This window comes from Mangifera indica, chromosome 18, assembly GCF_011075055.1.
Source record: "Mangifera indica cultivar Alphonso chromosome 18, CATAS_Mindica_2.1, whole genome shotgun sequence".
NCBI lineage: Eukaryota > Viridiplantae > Streptophyta > Magnoliopsida > Sapindales > Anacardiaceae > Mangifera > Mangifera indica.
The window spans coordinates 2,480,184-2,500,264 of record NC_058154.1 but is presented as its reverse complement, the minus strand read 5'-3'; the positions used below and the strand labels follow the sequence as shown (position 1 = coordinate 2,500,264).

Here is a 20,081-nt window from a genome sequence, read left to right as displayed (position 1 = left end):
GTGCCTGCATCATTGTTGGACCAACTGACGCCAAGTTTGAAGACATGAAGCGATATACTTTCACAGAGAGACTAGAAAATTGGAGGCTTCTTTGTAAACAACGGGTCAATGGAAAGCTCGATATCGTAAGTATTTCGTTACTATGAGATGGATATCCTTAATTAAAGTCACCCATTCATTAGGGTTTGCAAGTTCAATCGAGAAGACTTCTTTCGTAGAAAATGCTTTCATATTAAACCTTCCGACATGAGAAAATGAAGTTTATGTATCCTGCAGTACTATGAGCATGGCAAGTTTGGCGAGTTTTTCCGGTCGATGGTTGAAGTTGTCAACTTTACAATGTATGAAATATGTCCCCGTCACTTTGTGAAGATTGCTAGGGGGACACCAATAGCGAAGCCTACTGTGAGTAATATTTTATGTATTCAATGAACAAAAACTTTTTCTTTTTCTTCGGAAAATTTGCATATTGCTATACTAACATTAGTTGCAACTATCAGTTAAGGGGAACAAAGGGCAAGAAGAGAAGTCGGTTATCTTCTCAAATTTCTCACGACGACGAAGAAGGGGAGATGAAGACTGCAATAACCCAGGAGGAAGCAGTCAAAGCTTTTCTTAAAGAAGCTTACGAAAATCTCCAGAATCTTTTTAAGAATGAAAACCATCGTGAGAGTAGTTTGAAAGTGGCAAGATTAGAAGATTAGCTTAATATTGTTGTAAACCTTTGATTTTTGTAATAAATTATTAGTAATGCAAGCATATATATATATATATATATATATAAGCCAAAAAAATTCCAGGCTTGGGTTTTTGGCATGCGTATTCGCATCAAAATTTTATTTAGGCCTGGTTTATTAAATTGGATTGGTCTTTGAGTACGTTTTGGGTTTATTTCAAGTGTAAAATTATATTTGTAATTTTAAAAAATTGTAAAATTATATTTGTAATTTTACAAATTTATGAAAACACTCCAGAAAGAACTAAATTAAAAATAACCAACTGAAACATCCTATTTCAAATTTATTCTATTACAAACTTGAAACAAATTAACAAATACTATTTAAAATAACATTAATGTAAATTAATAAAACACTATATTTTTCAAATCCTATTGGGTCTTGGACTTGAACAATCTTTGTTTAAGCTCAAACTCGATAACTTAATGGGTAACTTTTTTTGTCCAAGTTCCCTCAAGGTTTCAATTCTATCTTACCCAAATTTGATTATTTGGGTCAAACAATCAAACCTTAGGTTTGTCTGAACCAATTAACATACCTACATATCATCTATTTCATTCCATTACTATAAATAATTTGATTTTTTTTGTAAATTATTAATTTATCTTTTTTAGTGAAATTACTAGTCACATGACTTCATTGGTTTCATCGATCTTGCCCTAAAATACCAATCAATAGAAATTTTGTTCATGACTCTCCATCTTATAATATTTTGTGTCACCAATTCTTAAAATTACAAATTCGAGAGAGATAAATTTGCCTCACCTCCAATATGCCAAGCCCCTCCACCCACATCACTACCATCATCAACTTTCATGTCTTTTTTAATCAAAAGTTTTAATTTTCCCCGCATCCTTTTTTTTTCTCCTTTCATTATATAACCTCATATTTACAAAAATTATATAAAATTGTTAATGATATATAATCGTATGCTTGAAAATATTGTAATTCTTAAAAATATTGGGAGTGTAAAGAAATTTTTTATGAGGTTTTAAAAATCCAAAATTTTTTGGGGTTATAATAAAAAAATTTTAAATTTCAATATATCAATCAATAGTTACGAAACTAACAATTACACCTCCCAAAAATTAAATAAAACGTAACAAAATAATGAGTATAAATGTTATATTATAAATTATTGAGTCATAAGGATATTTTCAAAATAAATGAGTGAATATAATAATATATTCCATTTACCCCTCAACAGTTTTGAATTTTGCATTTGCATTCCAAAATATCATTCACAGTTTAGTTTGCAAGGGGTTTCATTGTTATATTTTAAACTTTAAGGGTGACAAGGTGAGATCGTTGTTGTGGTGAAAAACCAACACTAGCATTAGAGCTTCTATAAAATTTATGAGACTAAAATGTAAGTTTTCTAACATTTTAAAGGATTAAATTGTCGTATTTAAAATACTTGGGTCTAATATGTAAAACATTTATTTTTATTTTTTTTTTCAATATTGATTGACTATGAAATTACTATATTCTCGTCCTATAGTTAGTTTTGTTATATAAGTTTGCTTTTTCACGGAAAATCACTATTTAATACCATTTAGTGATGGGAAAATATTTTTGGGTCAAACCTTGGGTGGAAAAAGTTATTTACTTAAAAAAAAAAAAAACTTTGACAAATTATAAAACTATCAAATTTACTAAATTACTTTCACATCTAAAGTTTGGAAAATTAATTTACACCCCTTGAAATCAAAAAGCTATCTTACCACCCAATGTTTTATTCTTTTCGAAAAAATTAACCATAAAAAGTATAGACATAATTTCTCCTTAATTTTTTCAAATAAAAAATTAGAAAATATACCAACCTCAAATCACATGTAGAGAGGTATGTTTCAATAAAATTCGAGGTTATAATGTTAGTCATTCTAATTTATACATATAAATCAATGTAATTAAGTGATGTAATTATTTAATTTATTTCTAAGTGAACATTGTTGAGCTATTAATAAATTGTTGACAAAAGCTAAAGGAATGATTAAGGTTTTATTCAATTATAAATATATATTTGGGATAACAAACTCAATTAAGTACAATTTTGCCCTCCCGACAAAACCCTAAACCAAACTTTCAACCTTATCTTATTTGGGATATCTTATAACAAATTCTTTTGAGTTTGTAATATCCTTCTATATTTTGTTTTATCTGTATAAAAGATTTCTAGGGTTGTAGTTGTAGAAAGCTTGAAAGATAGCAAGAATTAAAACCTTTTGAGTTTGGATACACTAATTTGTCATATAAAACCAAAAAGTTGAATTAAAGAAACTCAAACTCAACAGTAAAAAATAAGTTACGCGAACAGGGTAGTTCGATAAATAGTACACGAACCTCTATTCAATGAATAAAAATTACAATAACTCATTTTTGGTGCTTAGGTTGATTATTCTTCACGATAAATAGTACCCTTAATTTGAGTTTACGAATTTGAGTTAGGGATAGGTTGATTATTCTTCACAAAGAAGGGGGTTGTTGTAATTTTCTTTTGTGAAATGAGAGGTTGCATAATGTTTATGCGAGTCCCACAATTTGTGTAACATTTAAATATATTTATTTTATCTTCAATCCGAACATTCATAACTCAATCACCAAAACAAAAATAAGATTCATCAAATTCAACTTATAAACCTATAAACACTAGCTTCGTTTACAAAAAAAGAAAAACCTTAAAACAGTAAATAATTTCATTCACATGAATATTTTATCTTAAAATTTGTACGTAGCAGCATGATAATTGTTGGTGCGATCAGCGATCTCTCTTTAATAATTGATATACACAATTAAAAGTATTGTGTTAAATAGATTGCGATAGCAATTATGGTTGGTTTCAAAATGAGCTTAACTTGAATGAGTTTGAAACAATAAACATGAATTCGAATATGAGCTAAGAAGTAAAATTAGAAACGAACCTGAGTCTGAACACGAACTATAACTATGCTCGGCTCACGAATCAAGCACGACTCTCTTGAAACTTTAGCAAACGACATCGTTTTCAACCCTACTTAAAGATAGAGTCGTATTCAAAACGAGTTTGTTTAGATTTATCTCAAATAAGCCTAAACACAAACCCGAGACAACAAATATGAACCCGATCACAAATATGTGATTGAGAGAGTTCGGCGAGCCGAACCCGAACCTGAGCTTAGCCCAGTCTAAAACAAGCTGAAAATAAGTTATACCCTGTTTGGGCCCGACTCAACTCATTTCTAGCCCTAGTAGCAATAATTAAAGTATGAAAAAACTTAGCCAAGTCTATTTATGTTTATGAGTGTTTGAAAATTTTTAGAAAATGTGTTGCTATAGAGTAAAGAAGAAAGATTGGCACTTAAATTTTTTACATGGTTGAGCTTGATGGGTAAAATGTCTAGGACTCTTACTAGTTTGTGATTTAGTACAAGAATAATATAATCGTTCTCTCTTCCTCTTCTTTTTTCTCCTAATTCTCCATCTCATATCAAATTTAATCCATGATTTTTAATTTAAATAAATCGATTTATGTTTATATTAATGATATTTACATTTTTGCTAAGATTGATATCTTTACTGGATGATCATTGTGACATAAAATTTAATCAATGATTTTTCATTTGACCACCACCGCAAAGTCTTCCTCAAATTAAAAATTAATGGGTCGTTGTTATCCATGACTTTCAATGTCTCAAACTGATGTGTTTGGAGTATGACCTTAAAGTGCTCTATTTTTTTTTTTTTTTAAATTATAAGTAAACGGGACGGGTATATTAACAAAAAGTAAGGGGGCACTCAAACGAAGACCCGAAGACAACCTAAAGTCGATCTAGATTGAGGAAGGCCAGCAACAAACTACAACCAAACAAAGTCTAAACAAACAAGCCTTAACAATAACTCGAGAATGCTGGTTTGACCACAAAACATAATAAACACATAATTTATCAGCCATAATAAACTCATTTTCTTTTTTCGCATAACAGAAACAATCACATCCCGTTGTTTAATATGGTACAGTTGGATTTTGGCAGGAAAATATATCAAAGAGATCAAAATATTTTAAAAATATGGAAGAGAATGACCAAAAAAAAGTTTATATAAAAGGGTCATTCTGTTAATTGATAGTTATAAAATTAGAGGTGTGATTAATTTTTATAAACTACTAAATTTTATTATTTTAATTAATGTCCTTATATTTAGATTTGGCAAAGAGAGTGAATGGACTGCGAATATTCTAAAAAACAATACAGGTGATACGTTTTCAATAAAACTATACAAACCTATTTTGAGTATTTAAATTAATACATATTTAATATTTATTATCATATGATTAGATGATTTTAAATTAAAAATAAAATAACATTCAATCACATGACGACATATAAGTAACAAAACTCATCCTAACCTTCTAGTTTCATAACGTCCTAACACTTTTATGAGATCTAGAAGCAGGGTTGGATTTGAAGCGTGCTTATTCAAGTTAAATACAAGTTTTGCTAGGAAGAATCCGAAACTGAGTCTGACATATGCGAACTAGAGTTGGAATCCAAGCTAAAATATTTTTGAAAACTGATCAAAAGTTCAAATCGAAGCATGACATATATGAACTTGAGCTTGAGCCCGAACTTAAATATATTTAAAAAATTTTTTAAACAACATCGCACAAGCCACAAGGGAACCAAATTTAAGTAAACGAATTTGGCTAGCTCGAGCCAAGTCAGTTTGTCTACATGAACATGAGTCAAACACAAACTCCTGATCCATGAAGCAAGCCGAACATGAACAAATTATACTTTAAGTTTGGTGAGCTTGAGCCCAAGCTCAAGTTGAGCCCTACTGAAAACAAACAAAAACCAAACTTCACCTTGTTCAGGCTTTGTTTGACTTGAATCCAACCCTACCTAAAAGGCCCAAACGCATCTTATAAAATTGCTTAGAAAAATGATTTTACAATTACTAGAAAACACTTAATTATAACATCATATCTAGGCCTCCGGCCTTACCATATTTACACATAAAAACATCTTGCTTCCATTTCAAAATCATGAGGATAAATTTTTTTTTGTTAGGTCTCTAGCCTTTTAACATTTACATAAAGTTTCTCAAAATGATCTATATAGACATATGCAAAATGAGCCACTTATTAGAGATGCTACGTTGTAGCACAACCTTAAGTGAAATTTGTGCTTGGCACGATCTTGGAAGGGGAAAAATTCTATAAAGATGAGCTAAAAACTCAGTAAATGGGCAATTTATAAAAATTTCTAGAATATTTGAATACATATCTATAAAAAAATATTTAACAGTTCATAATATATTAACCAACCCCAAAATGTTAAATTTTTAAGAAGAATTTGAAACATCACCACTGAAATAAACTCATTTACTGCTAATAATTAAGATTTCTTAAGAAACATACAACTAAACCAAGTTATAATTACTTCTAGATTTTTAATCTGGTAACATACTAATGACAACGAGGTTGTCAATGGTTTCTATGTACACTCAATATTCTGAATAAAATTTAAAAGAACAAGTGTCCGATGAGTGATAAAATATGCTTAGGAAATATCATATTTGAACAAAAGATTTGATTAACAACTTAAACATTTATTTATTTATGAACCTCTTACCAAACAATAATTTGAATTGTACACCACAATTAATATTCTTAAGAAGAAATCTATCATACCTAGTGGGTATCCCCACACAGGCAAAACAAGAAAGAACTATCAAACTTGACATGTTGTAATCTCACTCAAGCAAAATACTAATTTGTCATACCTAACATAAAATACTATACAAGTAGAACATTTAAATTTGTCATATCTGACATAGAATATTACACAGATAAACACTAAAATCTGTCATATTTCACATAAAATACTACACATGTAGAACACTAAAATTTGTCATATTTAACATAAAATATTGCATAGGTTGAACACTTATCACATGATATGCGATGACAAAAAATATATGAATAATACAATCTCTTAATACCATATTCATATTACAATAACTCAATAATAGAAATTTAGAATAATCATCATCCAGTAACCACCATATTCACATCATATTAAATTAACTATATTCAACTCTACACTTACCTACAACACCAAACTAGGCGACGGTTAATCATATAGTCATACTCATTATTAAATTGAAATTTCCTTCGGCTCTACAGGTACACACATATCAATAAATATAATACTTAACAATTTCATTCATCCATAAAACTGAATTTAAATCACCTTCAACTTAACAATCTCATGAAACATCAATTCAATTAACATTCAACCATTTCAGTTCCCCATAAAATTGAACTAAATATCTTTTAGCTTTATAACTACACACAACATCAAACAATTAACACTTAACAATTTTAGTCACTCGTAGAACTAAATTAAATATCTTTTAGTTTTATAGTTACTACAACATCGATAATTTAAATATTTAGAAATTTTAGTCAAATCATAACTAAATTAAATAACTTCAAATTTATAGCTACTCAAATAACATCAATTAATTTGACATTCAAATTTACAATAATACATAATATTAGATTTAAGTGGCCTTCAACTCTACAGTTACCCATAACCAAAATCAACAACATGCATAAAATTTTCATTGATTTGTAAAGAGATTTTATAAAATCTATATTATCATTTGTCAAGGATTTAAATTAATTCTATAAAATATATAAAATAAATTATAGTTTAAAGTTTGTTTCCCACTCATTGATTTGAATAGACTCAAAGCTGGCACTGGAATTCCTTACAAGTTTTCCTCTTTTCTCACCTAATCAGACTAATTCGAAATAATATAGTTAAAATTTTGGAAATCTCTAAATTTAAATAGTGAATTTAAACTCTAAAACTAAAATGAGTGAAAATGAATATCTTATTCTATTTTCTTATCAATTCTTTCTTCTTTTTCTTTTTCTACTCCTTTTTCCCCCTCTCTTTCTTTCTCTTTTCTTCTCTTCTCTCCCTTTCTCTCCTTTTCTTTTTCTTTTTTTTTTAAGTATTAAAAGATTACTAAGGTAATCTTGATTTTATTATAATTTTATTTTTATTTATTAAATTTTATGACTAAATTACTCTTACTTTTAAATAATGTAACAAGTAATATGAAATATATTTTAAATAAATTATCCTTAAGGACATTTAAATAAAATTATATCTTAATAATATTTTAGTGCCTCCAACTAAATACAATAATTATTTATACCTATCTATTTTTATCAAACATAATAATAATTTATATCTAGTAATTTTTAAAATAATTTATTTTTACAGTAATTTTTCATATTTGATAATAAAAATTATTTAAATCAAACACACCCTAAAAAGCTTTTTCTTGGTTTTCAATGAGCTTCCATGGTAAATTACCCTTAGACCCGATCCTTTTGTTGATTCTCACTTTACCCCAAATGTTTTAACTACTACATTATCAAAAATATTTTTAACTTATATTTTATTCATTTAAAACCCTTCAACAAGAATTTGGGTATTTCAATAAATGTGTACTTGTTTATATATTCAAAATATATATGCATAGTTTTCATTCATCGACTCATACTTGCACCCCTTTTAAACCCATACATGCCTCGATCCAACCTACCCATTTGTGATGTCTACCTATATTGTAAAAGAATAAGTTATATTTTCCTACCTAAGGTCTAATCTAAAAACATTTTTCCACCACTATATGGTATAAATAATACTTTCTCACACAAAATTAAAATGTTAAAAAAAATCACAATGTAAGGGCAAAAGAATTTCATGATACATAAATTTTCAAAAAAAAATATTTTACATATCATATTCAAATGTCTATTTAACTCTTAAAAAAGTTTGAAAACTTACAAATCAATCCTAAAAAGTTTTTGAAAACCCTAACACATGTTTACATTATTACAATAATTGTGAACAATATTTTGAGGATGTAGAGCCAATTTTTAAAACTTCACAGAGGCAAATGCATATTTTCCCCTTTCTTATTTTGGAAATTTATATTCACGTTATATATTTTTAAAATATTATTATGACCTAAATAGTTTGTAATATAACATTTATACCTTTAATATATTGTGTTTTGTTTAATTCTTTAGGAGTATAACAACATTTTAAAACTATTTATAGACATATTAAACCTTTGAAATTTTCAAAATACTCTTCAACTTTTTTCAAATTTCCAAAACACCCTTATAGTTTTATTAATACCTCTAATATTTTCAAAAGTATAGTTTGCCCTCTAAACATAGGGTTATATGTCACTAGCACTCTTATTTAATTTTTGTTAATTTGGGATTATTAAGAATAAAAATAAATTATTAAGAATAAAATAATAGTATCACTTTCTAATATTATGTTAGTAATTTGATTTTGGATAAAATATTATTATTTATATCAACGAGTGGTGAAATAGTATTTTCAAACTAAACTTTGAGTAGAAAAATGTAATTTGATTTTTAAAATATTTTTATAAGAATTTTTTGTTATTTAAAAATTTAAACATAAAAGGTCAATAAATTTTTACTTTTTCTTTTGAAAATGGTGGCACGTGATGTCCATGTGCCTTGGCCTCTGAGCCAATCAAATCTTGCAAAGTCAGCTAGCCGGCCACGAGACGAAAGGTCCTAGTCGCTCGCGCCTTCATCGGGCCAAAATTACGAACCACAACGGCAAATTTTCAAAGCGCAATCTGACTGGATTTGTAATCCATCAATCCGTGCTCTTGCCCATCGTAATTTTATGTGATTCATTTTTTTGACGAATTTCTAGGGTTAGGGTTTCGGTTTTTTGCTGATTTAGATCGAGTTAAATGTGGATGTCTGAAATGAATTGGTTAAACGAATAGTGTTTGGATTTACAGATTGGAGATCGTGATTTGAGCGGAACAAAATGGAGGACGAGAAGAAGAAGAAGAGAAACAAGAAGAAGAAGAATAAGAACAAAGAGACGAAACACGAGGAGGACATTGCGGCGGGTGGTGCTGATGAGTATCGCATGTTCAATGGGGATGATAATCATAACGAAGACTTGGAGACGACCAGGATTGAAAATAGTGGTGTGGATCTGAGTAAATACCAACACAATTCCAATGGTGCAGAAGGCGTAAGTTTGGCTTTAATCAGTTTGGGTTAGACCAATTATTTAAATTATGTTAATGAGCCTACATGATATGTTTTGTGTTATCTGCTTTGCGTGGCCTGTTCAGGTTGTAATGTAAGTATTGATTAGTATCAAAGGAGATTGAAATAGATTATATGGTTCAATTTTTGTAAGAACTCTATCATTATTGGAATTTTTAGCGTTTCCTATGTGCTCTACTACCTTGTTCGTTTTGGTGTTGTAAGTATTGATTAGTATCAAAGGAGATTGAAATAGATTATATGGTTCAATTTTTGTAAGAACTATATCATTATTGGAATTTTTAGCGTTTCCTATGTGCTCTACTACCTTGTTCGTTTTGGTGTTCTCCATGAGTGATTGCTAAACTTGGTACTACTTTTTTGAAAAATTTGTTATAGTGCAACAAAAGGTGGCAGGAGATTTGTGAACTTAGTTTTTTTTTTTTTTTTGGGGTCATTCTGTGAACCTCAGAAGTGAATATTGATGTTTTTGCAGGTTATGTTGGAAGAGATAATCAAACAATTGCGAAATGAGAAAGACTCTTGTGTTCAGAAAGAGGTAATTTAAACAAACCCAACTGCTGAAATAAGCAAGAAGTTATTCTATTTGTGGTAATAGTTAGCCTTTCATTTTGCAATCTATTAAAATCATGGGATGTTTGAAGTCGAGTCTCTGTGTGAATTTTTCCTTGATTTGTTTTTTTATTGTGAAGCACATAGATACTCTGTTTTGACAGGCTACATTACAAGAGACAATCAAACAATTACGCTGTGAAAGTGATTCGTACCTGGAAAGAGTGGTAATATATGTCTATTCCTGGTTGTGGAACTTATTTAAAAAGTTACTTTGTCTCCTTATTTTGTCTATCTACTATGTTTTGTTCCAATATTCATTGTGAAGCACTGAGTTACTCATTGTTCCTTTACAGACCACCTTAGAAGAAAAGATGAAAAAATTACAAAGTGAAAATGATCTGCACATTCATGAAGAGGTTAAAAAATTCTTTTACTTTGATTGGGAGAGAGATTATATTGTTCCATCAATTTTCTTGTTTTTGTTTTGATGAAGCTATAATTCTTCACTTTGTTCTTTCAGGCTGCTTTAGAGCAGACAATCAAAGAATTACAAAATGAAAAGAATTTACACATGCAAAAAGAGGTAAAGTTAAATGTAATTTTCAGAACTGAAAAGAGCACTTTGAGGACCTTTAATTAGTTCATTGTTTATCATGCATTCTGTTGTACATGTGGTTTATATTTCTCGTGTATCTACCACATCAGACTTGGCTGTCTAACTACATGCTTTACAGGGTGTTCTAGAGATGAGTATTTTAAACTTACAAAACGAAAAAAGTATCTGGCTTCAAAAAGAGGTATTCTGTGCTGGCTGATGTGTTGCATTGTAGATTTTTTTTCTTTTAAAAAAATTTAGATTGTTATTGTTTAAGAACATCTAGTTGAAAAGATAATATTAGCATTTATATTATACAATAGTTGAGCTCTTGATTGTCATTGCCAACTTTGAATTGTTAAACTGCTACTGCCGTACATGCAGGCTGACCTGAAAGGAAGAATTAGAGAATTACTGGATGAAAATGCTGCCTTGAATTTGAAGGGGGTAAAGTCTCTTACTTTGACTTTAAAGAAGACCCATAGAGAAGAGCTTACTCTGCTTACCTTAATGAGGATCAAGGATATTGCTTTTTTTACTTTTTGGTGTCTACTGTTCTATGCATGTATACTTTGTTCTCCAAAATTTTCATGCGTGAAAATAGATTTAAAATATTTCCACAGGAAAGCTTGAAGGAAAAAGTAGAACTTCTGCAGAGAGACAAAGATTCTTGGATCCAAATGAAGGTAGTAACTTTTCTGTTGTTTTGTTGTATTATTATTGCTTTTCCCCATTTTTCTTTCTGCAAATTGTTTGCTAAATGATGGGCTCAGATATAGATGTTATTCATATCATCACAGTGTTGATAAATTCTAATCAGTATAACAGTTTTATCAAGAATTATAAATCAGTCAATCATTTTTTTAATGTGATCATTTTGTTGTTTGAATGGGAATTTGTTCAGCTAGGAGACTGTTATGAACTCTTTCGCGTTTATGCAACTTTTGGAATATCTGAAAGAAGGAATAAGGCAAAATGGAACTCTATAGGGAAAATGGTTGAACTGGATTTACATACAGATCTTTGCTAATTTGAGATTTAGGCTAACTTGAGTTGAATTATTGAGGGAGCGGGTTTGTGTTTATTGGAGTCTACTTTGTTGATTGCACTTTTGGATCTTTATTATTTGCAGTTACAGTCATTTTTTTTTCCTCATTCCCCTTGTATTTTGTGAACTCATATGTAAATGTTGTGTTTCTACAGAACATATCTAAAGATACATTTACTTGCCTGAATGATGATATCACACAACTAAAGATGCAGGTACATATACTCATGTTTAATTTTGTTGCTTGGTTTTCTTATGTTAAGAGCATGGTAAGTGTATGATGATCGCGCTGGATAAGATGATCCTGCTGCATAATTCTCTATTTGTTCTGATATGGAGATTAAAACAAAGCCTGGCAGGTGGTGGCATTGGAAGAATCTAGGAATTCTCTCATAAAAGAAAACCAACAACTGAATGAATATGTGTCTAGCCTGCAGTTACAGCTTCAAAACCGTGAAAATACTGTTTCCTCTGCTCGTACACCCAATGCTATTAATAAGGTTTGTTACATTAAAATCCAAATGTAAATATGTGTTTGCCAGACTTTAATAGTTAGGAATTTTTGGTATGCTGTGGTTTAGGGGTTGGGTTTGAATTGTTTAGATTATAATTTGTCTATGTTTTTGCTGGCCAAGTTTATTCTTTGTATGATCTTTTAGCATCTAAGGAGAATGTTGTGAAATTATTGGGGAAATTGACAATAGCTTTCTGTAACATAGCAGACTTCTGAAGAAGACTTCAACACTCAGATTGATGCAGCATGTCGACTAGTTGATAAGTTGATCTCAGAAAACGTAGAGCTTGTTGAGAAGGTATTTAAAATTCTTTCTCTTAGTGTGTTATTTTGCTGGTTTATGTCTTCTGAATTGACTTTGGAGTGTCTGGAAATTATTTTATAGTGTTTTATGCAGTTAAATAATTAAAACCGTTGGATTATGTCACGAATATTTGTATAGATTATTGATAATCAGATTTGTAGTTATTGGCTTGTTGCTGTCCTCTGATGTGTTTCATCTGGGATTATATTTTAATACGATATTTTTTTATTTTAAATGCATCTTCTTGTTTTCACGTACAAAATGATTTCTGGGATCTTGTTTAAAATTGATCTACCTCCCACCTTATTTTCTTACTCTGATCATGATATTTCTTAGGTGAATGAGTTGTCTGTTAAACTTGATCGACAAACTCAACAAGTTGGGCTATCTTCTGGCATTGAAAGTGATTCATCTGAACTCAAATCTGAATCCAGTGTACATGTACCAATGTTGAGCCATAAGCAGGAGTCTCCAGAAATAGTAGAGGTTAAAGATGAGAGAAACATAATTCATAATGTGCATACACAGCGACCTGCTTTTGTTCCAAACCCTTCAGAATCTGACGACTCTGCAGAAATTGTCCAAATTCCCTTGAATGATAATGAAGTTCGGGATCTGGAGTCACAAGCTGATGAGATGTATGAAAATGCTGTTGTACCGCTGTCAGATGCTCCACTTGTTGGAGCTCCTTTCCGATTAATTTCATTTGTCGCCAAATATGTTAGTGGTGCTGACTTGGTCAACAACTCTTCAAATATGGTATCTTAGTTTGATTATATAATCCATCAATTTTGTATACCTGAAGGATGTACGTTGAGATTTAGAAATTTAAGTGGACTGAGATTTGGCCATTTACATTGTTTTATACTGGAAGAATGTAAGCTATTGAGAGCTACCCTGATGCGAAAATGAATACCTTTTATACCTCACGGACATTTGCACTAAGATAATCTTTGTATGTGCTAGAGCTTGACAATGGTTGCATTTTGGTTGTGTGATTGCAGAAGCTCTTTACTACCCAGGACAAACATGGATACTACAAATAGTATAGTGTAATTTACTTAAAAATAGAATTAACTACAAAGATCACAGAAAAGGAGAAATAATGATGATGAAATTCTGTGACACTAAAATCCTAAAAGAATCACACAGTTCACTTTTAGAAAGGCAAGCAATTTAGGTGATAGATCTTGATTCTGGAATTGGTATAAGCAGAGTTGTGAACTGAATAAGAACTGCATTGTCTAATTTTGCTTAAGGGGTTTCCGCATGTGAACCCTTGGACTTGTCCTCCGATGACGGCCGGTTCTCTGATTCAGATGGCCGAATTTCCTCAATCATCCTTATGACTTCATCCATCGTAGGTCTCATGTCCGGCACCCTTGCTACACATGACATAGCTATCTGAAGCATCTGCACCATCTCTTCTTCAATATTTTGGTATCTCATTAGTTCTACATCAAACACCTCGGATGTCCATTCCTCTCGAACAACAGACTGAACCCACCTTGGAAGGTCAACCACATCTTCATGCCCTGATGCTTGGATTGGTGCTTTCCCAGTTAACATCTCCAGGAGAAGTACACCAAAACTGTAGACATCAGATTTTTGAGAAAACTTTTTTGTTTCAATCACCTCAGGAGCTCGGTAGCCCATACTTCTCGTGGGGACAGTTGGGGAACTCATTAATGGAGTTAAGCCAAAATCAGAGATGCATCCAATGAAGTCTTGGGTGAGAAGGACATTAGATGACTTGATGTTGCCATGGATGAGCTTCCCCCCAGCTGCAGAATGAACATGGGCAATGCCCCTGGCAGTTCCAAGTGAAATCTTTAATCTTGTTTCCCAGTCCAATGGAGTTCGTCCCATTCCCCTGTTTCCTGTAATCATAGAAGGTACAAAGAATCGTTACAGAGAAGAAGAATCATACATCATTATATATATATTATACAACAAGGCAAAAGCACTTAACAGTCTGCCTTTCGAACCATTATTGTCATAATAAGACCTTAAAATGTTCTCAGAGAGCTAATCTCAAGCTTGATAACTCCAATGGTATTCTTCGAAAGTAAAGTGCAGTTTGTGCAGCTTAATTTTTGTATGTTGTGCATTTAATCATTTTACGAAAACATATCAAAACATAACTTAATGTAAAGATGTGAATTGAAAGCAAGACAACAAGATGATTGGATAGCTCATACCATGCAATAATGATGAAAAGCTCCCACCGGCTATGAAGTCATATACAAGGAGTTTCTCATCCTTTGAAAAGTAATAAGCTCGGATAGGGATGACATTAGGATGCTGACTTATACTCCCTACAATTTCCATTTGTTGTTCAAATTCTCTTTTGCCCACCACGACTTCTTTCAACCTCTTCACTACCACTGTAACTGCCTCCTCCAAGATCGCTTTATAAGTAGTCCCATAACTCCCCTTTCCGAGCACTTCAGCTGAAGCTCTTAGTAAGTCCTCCAGATCAAAATTATATGAAGAACCTTCAAAGAAAACCAGCTTGTTTTTCTCAGCTTCCTGAACCCCACTCCCGAAGTCTTCCTTAGGCTTTTCACCACTCTTCCCTTTTGTTGCTGCAGCACCTTCAGTGTCTTTTTTCTTGAAACAGCAAATTACCATCATGAGTATTAATAGGAACAAAACAGCAAAACCGCCAATTACTATGGCAATTATAGCGCCAGTACTGAGTATCTTCTTTGGGCTCTTTCTTGGTTCTTCGGAAACTGTTGGTGGAGGTACAAAGTAAGCTGGGGATGGACTAGGTGAGGGTGGAATTGTAGAGCATTGGTTTAGAGGTGGTCCACATAACCTGGAATTTCCTTCGAAGGAGGCTGAAGGGAACTTCTGGAGGGCAGGTGGAACTGAACCATTTAGGTGGTTGTAGCTCAAATTCAAATGTGTAAGCCTTGGAAGAGTGAAATTAGGGATGACTCCCATAAGAGAATTATTTTGGAGGTCTAAACCTAAGAGATGTGTTAAATTCTGAATTGTGGCTGGAATGTTGCCTGTGATGGAGTTGAAAGAGAGATCAATCCAGTTAAGATTGGGGGAAAGGGTGGAAGGAATATTTCCTGAGAAGTTGTTATTTTGAAGATATATGTAGCGAAGGGACGGAAGGGAAAGTAAATCAGGTGGAAGATCCCCACTGAGGCGGTTTGATCGAAGGCTGAGAATCATAAGTGAGTCCAGCTTTCCAAGTGTGTTCTCTGGAACCGGACCATTCAGACCAACACCAGGGAGGCGGACGGCAATCACATGAGAGCTGTCCTGGTTGCAACTGATGCCAACCCAAGTACAAACAGAGGTAGAATTGCTCCAATTTAGCTTTCGGCCATGAGGGACACTGTTGGCAAATTCAAGGAGGGCTTGCTTCTCTGAATTTAGATCAGCAATTACACGGGGAATGGAGAAAATTACCAAGAGGAGAGGCAGTGCTTCAAAAAACGAGTGTAGCTTCATAGTGTGTTGTCAATTGAAGTTCTATGAAGGTGCCTGCCACCTTGAATAGTGTAACTTCACAAATTCATCAAGTTCTCCTGGAAAAATACAAAGATTTCAGAACATCAGTGCTGTTCATTTTCAAATTACTCATACTTTGTAAGTAGCTAATTATGCGACCTAAAAACAAAGAATCACAGAAAAAGAAATTTCACTATTTTGTTTAACTATTACTCTTTATGAGGCAAACAACAAACCGCAAAATCAACTCTTCAATCAGGAAAATAAAGGGCATTTACTATAATTTTTTTTTTCTAAAACAATCACCATTTAAGATGCAAAAGCAGTAAAAAGGTTAAACAAAACCCAACAGAAAATGCAAACCAGGCAATTGGGAAAGAATGCTGCTTAGAGCACTTTACCGTTTATCACAATATTTTGTTTGAAAGTATTAACACCTTTGAAGTTGTAAAAGAACACCATTGTAATCTGTAAATTCCAACTGACATATACATGAGCATCAGAAAGAGGCAGATGCAGCATACTTCATGACTTCAATCAGCAGCATTGGAAACCTTCTTAATCCTGTTAAAATTCAAGATATTGTGTTTAATGAACCATAGAAAGATACACTATATGTCCAACTCAGTAAAGCTCCTTTCCTAGAGCACCTTTCTGCCTCAATCTAACTTGTATATTATTAAAATATATATCCAAACTTCAAGAAGAGTTAGAAAAGGTACTTGTATTAATCAATATTATCTAAAGTGAAGTCACTACAGAGAAAGATGGAAAAGAATAATCCTTTTCTAAAAGAGAGAGAAAAATCACTAAAGTGAGTATTCCAATCCCCAAAGGCATGCTCTTTTCGGCTTTCAGTTATTCTTCACCCTGAATATTAAAGTAAATAACACAAATAATGTTAGGGGTGGATGTGAGCCGAGCCCAAACAAGGGTCAGCTCAAGCTCAACTTAAATCCAAAATGACCAACTTGAGTTCAAGCTCGGCTTGCTTGAGCTGGCTGTTCAGTGATGAGATCTGGTGCTGCAAAGCCAGCGAAATATCAATCTCAAGCCGAGCTTCAACTTGAGTTCGGCTCGTTCAAGCCAAAGTACGATTTGAGCCCAAGCCGGCTTGAATTGCATCCACTCCTAGATAATGCACAAAAATATACCCTGAAAATTTCCAAGTGGTATCTCAAAGTTTTAATTGAAAACAAAAAGAGAGAGGAAACTTAAATTAGAATTCTCTTGCTAGTAGTTCCAAAATGGCAAGAAAATGACAGATTATACATTTCAAGTCAAAAGAGCACAAAGCAATTCTTTAGAAAAAGCTAAAGTCTTAACCCAAAATCAAGTGCTTGCTGTTAATAAAGAACTAAAAACAGAGCCATTTTGATTATACACATTACATTACATCCCCAAAAACAATTATAATTTATAAATGAACTGAAAGAATTTAAAGAAGAAGCAAGGAAGTGACCCCAAACCTCAAATGCCAAATGGGAATTTGAAGCTATTGAATTGTTTCAATACATGTCAATTTGCTTCAAAAACACAGTATAAATCTAACCTTTGGAATAAAACATCACCAGAGACAAAAGCATTGATGTCAAAATCTCTTCCTCCAAGAACAAAAAAACTCTCATTAACCATAAATTCTTGCAAGCAAGCAATTCAATTCACCAGACATTCATTAAAAGAAAGTAAAAACTGAAGTTGTTCAGTAAATTTGGACTCAGACAGTCAAGAAAACGCTATTTAAACCTTAAATAAGCAGGGACAGTCATTATAATGAGCGCTGAACAAAGTAAATACTAAAATTTAGCACAAAAACAATAAATTTTCTATCACTTTCCTCAACTTTCTCAGCAACCAAGCAGACATTCGTCAGTCATACCCACATTTCATATCAAAAAACCCACCAAACTTTCCTCAAAACACACCCACATTCATCCTAAAAATCCCCCTTTTAATAACACTTGTAAAAATGTAGTCTAAATCTCCAGGAGCAAAAGAAAAACAAATCCACAACCAAAATCAAAGAAAGAGACTGAAACACTACCTGGGATTGCTCTTGTCATGAAGCAGAAGCTTGAAGAAGGCAGCAACAAGCCATGGCTTAACGTAAAAATGGAACACAAAAACATATGAAAAGAGGGTAAAATCGATAGCTTTAACGGCAAAACTTGAGTTACACGCACGCTAAAAAGTAAGTAGAAGTTGGAGATTCGAAAGCTTTCAATTCGAAGGAGTTCGAAAGTTTCTGCGTGAAGCCAACGAAGCATGAAAACGCAGATCTCGATGCTACATTTACATTAACATTAACACAAAGACTATATAAAGCTCAACTGGAGCTCTACCAAATTCATTAATGGACTCAAAGTAAATAATTAAATATGGGGAGCCACCCAATAAAGGAACCAGAAATCATGTCAATTTCATCAATTCCTGACAATCTAATAGGTGGCGAAAATGAACTCAATCCTCTCTGAAAGCAAAAATAGCAAGTTGTCACTTAAAGTTACTTTCAAATTTGTCAATAAGAAAACAATTAAAATTCAGCAAAATTGGAACTTCTGTTTGTAAAGTTTAGATTTTTCTTTTTAACAGAGATTCATTTATATTGCTTAGATAAATAAATTTAATTTATAGTAATTAAATTTATAATTATTATATTAAATAAGTTAAAATTCACAAATATGATAGAAGCTTATACTCACAAACAATAAGTAATAATTTATGTATAAAAAATAATGATGTGTAACTATATGATTGAATACTATTTTATATTCAAAATCTCGATCACATTATAATATGTTATCATTAGTATATAAATTATCATTCATTATTAGTACGTATAGTTTTATAGTTTTATTATATCTCGGTAGTATAAAGGTTGACAATATAATAATCAAATCACGTATTATATCATAATTAATTTTTAAAAATAATAAAATTTACACAGTCATTTTGGAAGATATCATAAACTCTCCTTGGAACTCTAAAATTTCTTAAATATACTCTTGTCATATCGTCACCTTTTAAAAAATATATATCAATTTGTATTAATAACGTATATCGTATCATAAAATATATCTACCGTATCATATCAATTTTTGATATATTTTAAAATACATATCATTATTACATGTATTATATCATGTTGTATAACATATATTATATATCATAAAATACTAATAATCATAATTGACAGTGTCCCTTTAATAGAATTTCAAAAGAGTGATAAGTCATTAACCAGGAAGTTGTGGTATAAATTTGATTCTATCACACAATTATTACATGACCCACTACAAAATTCTTTTAAAAAAAAAAATAAAACTATGGGTTGATGGTGATAATTCAAGTCCATCATGCTCACCCAACTCCTATGGTTAGTGGATTGTTCTATGGTTGGTGGATTGTTTGGGAAGTTTTGAGGAGAAAATTATGCAAAATCTAATGGTGGGTCATTTCATATTTTCACTCATTATTGGTTTTCAATCTCCAAATGGGATAACAGGATATAACATCTTTGTATTAAACTATAATAGAGGAATGTCATCTTAGAAAGTATAAATCATGAAATGTATGGAGCCATTTTGTGGTACATTAAGCTTTGGATGCTACAAATGAAAAAGGTACAAAGTTGAATTGTGACGTGGTGCCCATAAAGTGATGCCTTAAGCCCCATGCTAGTGCTTCCATGTGTGGAAGTGATGATAAACATTGGAGT

At 31.7% G+C, this 20,081-nt stretch overlaps 2 protein-coding genes across 11 annotated transcripts; one reads left to right on the top strand and one right to left on the bottom strand.

Moving 5' to 3' along the window:
- Positions 1-9,290: 9,290 nt before the first annotated feature.
- LOC123201905 (putative leucine-rich repeat-containing protein DDB_G0290503) lies at positions 9,291-13,821 on the top strand. Of its 6 annotated transcripts, none has more exons than XM_044617494.1 (13): positions 9,291-9,437; positions 9,597-9,838; positions 10,352-10,414; positions 10,593-10,655; positions 10,785-10,847; positions 10,952-11,014; positions 11,166-11,228; positions 11,411-11,473; positions 11,650-11,712; positions 12,230-12,289; positions 12,434-12,574; positions 12,794-12,886; positions 13,229-13,821. In XM_044617494.1, exons 2-13 carry the CDS (start codon positions 9,626-9,628, stop codon positions 13,658-13,660), a joined length of 1,380 nt encoding a protein of 459 aa, XP_044473429.1. In that variant the 5' UTR covers positions 9,291-9,437; positions 9,597-9,625; the 3' UTR covers positions 13,661-13,821. The 6 variants fall into 6 exon arrangements, with proteins under 6 accessions (XP_044473429.1, XP_044473432.1, XP_044473427.1 ...); XM_044617497.1 differs by having other exon boundaries at positions 9,311-9,467; positions 12,797-12,886; XM_044617492.1 differs by having other exon boundaries at positions 9,311-9,467.
- Positions 13,822-13,876: 55 nt separating this feature from the next.
- Positions 13,877-18,834, bottom strand: LOC123201904 (probable inactive receptor kinase At5g58300). Of its 5 annotated transcripts, none has more exons than XM_044617488.1 (4): positions 18,411-18,834; positions 16,768-17,521; positions 15,094-16,443; positions 13,877-14,772 (listed from the first exon to the last, which is right to left on the bottom strand). In XM_044617488.1, exons 3-4 carry the CDS (start codon positions 16,364-16,366, stop codon positions 14,147-14,149), a joined length of 1,899 nt encoding a protein of 632 aa, XP_044473423.1. In that variant the 5' UTR covers positions 16,367-16,443; positions 16,768-17,521; positions 18,411-18,834; the 3' UTR covers positions 13,877-14,146. The 5 variants fall into 5 exon arrangements, with proteins under 5 accessions (XP_044473423.1, XP_044473426.1, XP_044473422.1 ...); XM_044617491.1 differs by having other exon boundaries at positions 16,804-17,521; XM_044617487.1 differs by having other exon boundaries at positions 16,768-16,930.
- Between the last annotated feature and the right edge of the window lie 1,247 nt (positions 18,835-20,081).

What these genes read in the sequence shown, in the direction of transcription:
- LOC123201905 (XM_044617494.1), top strand. Translation starts at nt 9,626, where the DNA reads ATGGAGGACGAGAAGAAGAAGAAGAGAAACAAGAAGAAGAAGAATAAG. An exon ending in ACTCTTGTGTTCAGAAAGAG is followed by an intron (nt 10,415 to 10,592) that starts GTAATTTAAACA and finishes CTGTTTTGACAG; the next exon opens with GCTACATTACAAGAGACAAT. An exon ending in ATTCGTACCTGGAAAGAGTG is followed by an intron (nt 10,656 to 10,784) that starts GTAATATATGTC and finishes GTTCCTTTACAG; the next exon opens with ACCACCTTAGAAGAAAAGAT.
- LOC123201904 (XM_044617488.1), bottom strand. Translation starts at nt 16,366, where the DNA reads ATGAAGCTACACTCGTTTTTTGAAGCACTGCCTCTCCTCTTGGTAATT. An exon ending in CTTTTCATCATTATTGCATG is followed by an intron (nt 14,773 to 15,093) that starts GTATGAGCTATC and finishes CTATGATTACAG; the next exon opens with GAAACAGGGGAATGGGACGA.